General features: G+C 50.1%; 1 protein-coding gene across 1 annotated transcript in view; it reads right to left on the reverse strand.

Moving 5' to 3' along the window:
• SH3RF1 (SH3 domain containing ring finger 1) overlaps nucleotides 1-7,245 on the reverse strand; it is a 166,893-nt gene that overhangs the window by 36,563 nt on the left and 123,085 nt on the right. The window contains exon 4 of the mRNA XM_008065841.2: nucleotides 3,893-4,202. Coding sequence (XP_008064032.1) covers nucleotides 3,893-4,202 — 310 coding nt within the window. The remainder of the gene's footprint in view (nucleotides 1-3,892; nucleotides 4,203-7,245) is intronic.

A 7,245-nucleotide genomic window follows, 5' to 3' on the forward strand; every position in this document is an offset into this window, starting at 1 on the left:
CTGTAATTCCGGCTACTCAGAAGGCTGAGGCGGAAGGATCGCCGGAGCCCAGCAGGTCGAGGGTGCGGTGGCCGGGAGCGGCCGCTGTACTCCAGTCTGGGTGACAGAGAGAGACACCAACTCAAAAAAAAGAAAAGAAAAGAAAAGAAAAAGACCAAACAAATTACTACTGTATAACATGTTATCGATGAACCTGCAATGCATATTGGTGACTGTTTCACACTTTGCCAACACATTAGAAAAATATGAGATACAAAATTTGGATTTTCTTGTCACAAATAAGTTCCTCAATGTCCAAAATTCCGTTCTAAGCCAAATATCATTACAACAAAATAATTGGCTCCAACGCCATGCTGTTTAATGTGAAGTGATTCGTTTTTCACTATTTCGTAATGAAGTATGGTAGAGTGGATGGTGGGTGACCCACAAGATGTCTCTGAGTGCAAGGGGTTAAACATAGAAGAATAACTATGTGTTTTTAAAAAATTTTTATTTTTAATACACAGATTCCAGGTTTCTTTGGGGTCCTCCCTCACACAGCCCCTGGGTGTGACCCCATGCATGCCTGACTCCTGACCTGTGTTTCTCTGGAAGCTCCTGGCAAGAATCAGGAGAGTCAACTGCGAATGGCCTCAGGGTCTTGGGGGAATCATTCACGTGAGCAGGACGCACGCAGCTCCTCAGGCCGCTGACACGTGAGCCCAGACAGGAAGCCCCAACACAGGAGTGCTGCAAGCAGCTCCTGCCGCAGGGCTGGTCCCAGCACCGGAGCAAGGAAGAGACGAAGCCACCCGGAGGGATCCACAAGGAAGACAAGTGGCAGAAGCCAGAATGCCCACCCTGGACAGGACACCCAGGTCGCTTTTCACTGAACTGCAGACGCTGTCCAGGCGCCTCCATACAGAAGGCGGAGGAGGGTGGCATGCGTGCTCCCTGAAACAGTCTCACGACTCGCTCTGCCAGGTGGAAATGGCCAAAGGACACCACAGGTGTGGTCAGGGAGCAGGCAAGAGCCCTGGCTAATGACACGCCTGTGGGCTTTTACAGATGGCGGTCGCGGACATCCACGCCCAGCTGCTGGGCTAGTGGCCACCTGGAAACCACAGCCTCTGAGTCACCCTCCACCCTATGCACAGGGAGAACAGCCGCCACTGAACTAACTAAGCGTAACCAACAAGCCGTCACGCCCTCTGTCCTCCTCACACCTGCTGCCTGGATTTGCATGTGACTGTGAGACCCCTAACTGATATGTAGAAACCCCTCTGCCCAGAACCTCTAGGGAGAAGAGACTTGGCAGAGCCCTGTCATCTTGTGCCACTGGCACCCAACTGCCCAAATCTAGATTCCATTAGGATGAAAGAAAAAGAGCCTAGCTTCTGCAGGTCCCTCACTTTTGATTTTCTTTTCTTTTCTTTTTTTGAGTCAGAGTCTCACTCCGTCACCGAGGCTAGAGTGCCGTGGCACGCTCACAGCCACACCAGCCACGACCCGCTGGGCTCCAGCGATCCTTCCACCCCAGCCTTCCAAGGAGCCAGAATTACAGGCATGCACTATAATTTATTGATTTATTGTAGAGACGAGGTCTTGCCAAGTTGCCTGGGCTGGTCTCGAACCCACAGGCTCAGGCCATCCACTCGCCTCGGCCTCCTAAAGTGCTGGGATGACAGGCTGAGCCACCAAGCCTGGCCTTGATTTTCTAGTAAATGCAACCAAGCCTGATCCTAGCTGGTACATGAAGAGAAAGAAATAGATAAAAGGAAAAAAGCTGAGGGTGAAGTGAGCAGGGTGAGCCGCATGGGAGACCCACGGGCTCCATGACACCTCCAGGCAGCTCTGCTGGGCCAGGGGAGGAGAGCCCTGGTCTCCACGGCAAGGGAGCATCTGCCCACCACACACCCCCGCAGGCCCAGGCTCGCCCATAGACTGCGCTGTCCTGTGTACACAGGCCCAGATAAAGCTCAGGCTGAGAACCAGGCAGCACTTCAAACCCCTCCCGCCCTCTTCTAGAAGTAACTCTCCCCTGAGGCAACATGCTACCTAGAACAGCATGCGCTGAAATACAGAGATGGGGTGGGCTGCGTGAGGGGACACCACTCTGCTACAACAGAGAGAGTTTCGTTTCCTAAGCGACGCCACCCTACACGAACAGTTCCCCTTTACTCGGGCTTTACTCTGTGGCAGGTGTGCTCACACCTGACTGCCACGCTCTGCGAAAGACTCAGCGGCCCCTCCTTCCTCTTTCAATGTTCCTCTACTGCCAAAAGATTACTGTGCCTTCCCTTCTTTTAGAAGTATTCCTGCCCTGACTTGTCCCTTTCGTAGCAGAAGCCCTGCCTTTTGTTTCAAGGAGATACCATTGTACAAATGTTGCCAGGCCACAAGAAGAAAAGCACAAGGTCGAAGAGATTCTAGTTACTATCCGCGATCAGCACCCTTACTAAGATCCTTCCTTCAAACCCTAATTCAAAAATCTTCAGTTTTGAATCAAAGCTCGTTAGTCTCCCTTGGCAGGCCTCTCTGACCTGGACTCTACGTCCATTTCTCACATGTCGAGTCAAGCGTGAAGCAACGTGGCTCTCCCTGCCCGTGTGCAAGCATCTCATCCATGCAACACATTTTCGCTGAGTTCTCATTGCACGTCTGCCACCTGGAACACAAGTGAACAGACCAGAGACCCTTGCCTCACTGCACACGGGCCCTGGTAGTGGGGGTACATGTCCTGTTTCCCTCAATGAAAGTCCTGTGCACCCCCCCCACCTAAAAAGGCCATGACCCCACAATCCCATTGAGAGAGTGAAGCATTTAACTCAAGACACAGAGTATAGAAGCTAAAGGGACAGGGTCCAATACATGAGACTGGGAAAAATAACTTCTCGGTGAAATGAGCAAGGAGTATCCCAAACTGTGTTGTACATTTATATTCTGTGGTCCAAGATAGGCACTTATTAAATGTAAACTTCCCGAGGACCAGGGTCACATAGTTTTTTTTTTTAAGGAGAAATAATTTCATTTTACATTTAAAGAATCTTAAATATAACATTCTAGGAGTGGTGAGGTTATTATTTTCTTTTTTTTGAAAACCACAACTGTATGGTGAAGTACCATATACAATCTGCATGAATTTCAATCATGACACATGAGACTTGAAAGCAGTTCCCTCTGCTTACAGCCAGCTGCTTGCTGTAGGTTGAGGAAAGCACAGCCCTCTCCTACGTGGACAATGGCAGGGCACAGTCCAAAATTAGACCCACCAAGGTCCATATCTTACACATTTGATTCCCAGAGCGCCTAGAAGCCCTAGCAGGAAGGCACTCAGTAAACACTTACCAAATGAACGAATCCCTGTTCCCAATCACCTCATGTGTTTTTATTAACACCAGAACAATGTGTGGCTGTTTCTAAAGGTAATCCAAAGTCCTGATGAACTAACGAGCTTAAAAAAAAAAACACGAGGTCAATTTCTAACTTAATGTTTCTTTCCATACTTCCACTTCTTTCTCTGTAACCCTGACCAAGAAGCCCAAATACCACGGTAAGTTACACAGATATAGACAGCTACAAACACTATGAGTTTGCACCACGGCATCCTAAGTTGGGGTGGAGACGAGGTTTTGTTCAGCATTGTTGTGGGAAGGTTCTGGACTGCCTGGTGAAACTGGCAGGATTACTTAATTCATCTGGTAAGCTCTGATCTTTCCTGAAGATGACTGAGCAGCTAGTCCTCAGCGGATATACTCAAGTTAGCTTTCTCGTCCCCACACTTCTGCCTACAAAGGAAGGTTTTGCTTTCAGAAAAGCTAGTTCAAAGTAAAGAGCGTTTTCCAGCAAATGCGGGCGTGCTTGCCCTTCGGAGGCCACGCTCCCTTGCGCCTGCCAGGGCTTCACCGGAGACGAGGGCTCACCTGAGACGGGGCACTGCAGGAGAGCCCCGACAGCTCACTGATGCGTGCCGCGGCCGTGGGGTTGCTGGAGCTGATGAGCACGGGCGGGCTGATCTCCATGGAGTGGCGGTGCTGCGAGGACTGGGAGGACTTGCTGGCCATGGTGAGAGACGTGAAGGAGTGCCGCTTTTTGGTGTTCTTCTTGGTGTCGGGGTGCTTCGGGGTGGCGCTGCCCTGGGTCGCCGGGCCACACTCTCCAGCATCGACGCCGGGCCCAGGAGGCTTGTCCCACTCTATCAGCTGCTTGGCGGCTGAGTTGAACTGCAAAACAGCCAACAGCCGACCACGAGTAAGGTTAGATGATTTGTAAGACTCTGCCGAGGCTTACTCTCAGCATGACTTTACCAACTTGAAGTTTGCCTACACGAGAAACTGATTTTTCCATGTGAGGTGAAAAAAGTCTTCTCTCTCAATTCTTGGATTTCATCGTATCTAGGTCACAGGTAGATATTAAGTCAAGAATAAACAATTCCGACGCAAGAGGAAAAGATATTTTAAATTTTATTAAGAATTTTCAGAATGTCCCATTTTAAAACTTGCCACTAACAAATGGAGGTTCATTTCGGCTCACTGATGAAGAACCAACTAAAAGGCACATTCATCTGACAGAGCCCCCGCGACCCGAGAGTGGCATCAGCTAGAGCACAGCTGGGCGTTGAGAGTGACTTCCAGGCTAGGCAGACGGAGCAAGAAGACAAAGAAGGAAGGCGCTCGCCATGAACTCGCCATCGACGCCCATGCACGTGACCCTCCTGCTCCTAGCTCTGCAACAGGCTTTTGTCACATCCATGTGTCAGTGGCCTTCGCAGGCGCTCGAGCTTTCCATCATGAGAGGGAAGCCACGGAATGCAGGTCCTGCTGACAAGCGACCAGCCTCCTGGAAAGTCCCATTGTAGAGCAAGGCACAAAGGCTCAGATCTGTGCCCGGTGCTGACACCAGCAGCAAGGCAGGAAAGGACACTGGCCTTTTGTTTTCCCCGAGGTAAAAGAAAACACTTTTGGAAGGTTTCAGTGATAACAAGCTGCATGTCACTTACCGGGATACTACAATAATGGGAAAATATTCAGCGCCTGGCTTAACCTGTTTGTAAAAAACAGTGATGAAAACTAATGAACTTTAGGCCGGGCTCAGTGGCTCAGCCTGTAACCCCAGCATTTTGAGAGGCGAAGGCGAGAGGATTGTCTGAGACCAGCCTGAGCAACTTGGTGAGACCTCATCTCTACAATAAAAAAAAAAAAATTAGCCGGGCATAATGTGTGTCTGTAGTTCCAGCTACTTGGAAGGCTGAGGCAGAAGGATCGCCTAAGCCCAGCAGGTCGAGGCTGCGGTGGCCGGGAGCGGCCACTGGACTCCAGTCTGGGCGACAGAGTGAGACTCCAACTAAAAAAAAAAAAAAGAAAACTATGAACTTTGTAAAGGCGATGTAGGTAATAATAAGAAAAGCAGAGATTTTTTTCCCACCTCAGTATTACATACTGGGCACTTCACAAAGGCTTGCATTTAAAAAGGATGTCATCTGGTGTTTTTCCCATCCCCTGCACTGTTCAGGCCGCGCCCTCTCAGCCTGCTGATGGGCCCACCCTACTAAGCAGGAGAAAGCACATCCCACCAGGTGAGGACTTGCCGTGGTACAGGCAACTCCTCGAAGCCATGGTATCTGCAGGTCAGCACCCAGAGGTGACCGCAAGGGGCAATAACTGGCTCCTGCGGTCACCGGGGGACTTGAGTTCAGGTGGTTTGTCGGACCAATGACCAGTAGAGTAAATGTTTTTCAAACCCGAACACACCTCTTCTTCCTCAGATTTCAAGAAGGTTCTCCATGTGATAAATGTTCAGGAATAAAAGGCAGTAGCACCAGGATGACACCGATCAAGGCCTACAGTGCCTGTGTGGGAGGCAGAATCACGAAGCCTTCTCGTGGGGTGTGTTTTGGGATGAAGAGAGGTGATGCTTCCAAAAGGTGGCCCCATCACAGCACTGTAGGGGCCTTGGCCAGGACATCCAGCTTGACAAGCCCTGCCTCGTCTTGCCATCCCGCCTTCTGGGTGACCCCCAATACCCAAAGGAAGCCAAGTCATGTGCTACTATTCTGGTGGGAGTGTTCCTACCCTCTGTGCAGCACTCTAATGTAATAAGCTGCAGTGACCCAGGTAGGGCTGGGGTCTTCCATCCTATAGGCTGGGCGTGAGGAGTCTAGGAGCAAAGTGCATTGGGAGTTACTTCATGTCAATCTAACTCAACATCACCCAGCAATGCCAGAGGAAAGGACACCCAAGAAGCTTACTGGACCCCTCAGGACAAATCCTCAAAAGCAGGAACCTCATTGGCACCTGCAATCCGGGTAGTACGTCCAAGATGGAACTGCTGGGCCACAGGGCTGGCGTGTTGAGACAAATCAATGCAGATGTGAGTGTGGGCAGGCAGACACATCCTGGTGTGGCAGAACCAATGCATTGGCCGACAGAGGCCACAGGTCTAATTCCAGCACTGCTGTGAACTAACCGCAACTGAGGAGACATTCACCCTGTCACTCACAGCTTCCTTGTCTATGAAATATGTAGGTTGAAGCCAGGCATGGTGGCTCACGTCTGTCATCCCAGCATTTTGGGAGGTGGAGGCAAGAGGATTGCCTGAGCCCATGGGCTCGAGACCAGCCTGGGCAACATGGTGAGACCTTGTCTCCACAATAAATTTTTTAAAAATTAGCTGGGCATGGTAGTGCACGCCTGTAGTTCCGGCTACTTGGAAGGCTGAGGCAGAAGAATTGCCTGAGCCCAGCAGGTTGAGGCTGCAGTGGCTGGGAACGTGCCACTGCACTCCAGCCTGGGCAACAGAGTGAGACTCCTACTCAAGGAAAAAAAAAAAGGAAGAAAGAAAAGAAAGATGTAAGTTGGAGCTAATGACCTTTAAGTCTCTTTCAGCTTTCTGCACATAAGACATCTCATCTTACTTTAAGCGGACATGGTTCACTTTCTATTTCATGTCTATTCCTCTGAATAGCCTCACTTATTTTTCCTGCATATCATTTGCACGGGTGGACAGTAATATTTGTTAGCAATGTGTTGTCATACTTTAAAATTACTTCATGCAGCAACTAGGATAGACTTAGAGTCTACAATACTGAGTGATCTATTACAGAAGCAAAGAACTGAGTACTATATGTTCTCACTCATGAGTGGACCTTGAGCCGGGCTCGGTGGGCTCAGCCTGTAATCCCCCGCTTTGTAAGGCTGAGGTGAGTGCATTGCCTGAGCCCGCGGGTTCGAGATCCGCCTGGGCAACTTGGTGAGACCTCATCTCTAC

Source organism: Carlito syrichta, unplaced genomic scaffold, assembly GCF_000164805.1.
Source record: "Carlito syrichta isolate Samal-C Ts95f unplaced genomic scaffold, Tarsius_syrichta-2.0.1 Scaffold308811, whole genome shotgun sequence".
NCBI classification, from domain to species: Eukaryota; Metazoa; Chordata; class Mammalia; order Primates; family Tarsiidae; genus Carlito; species Carlito syrichta.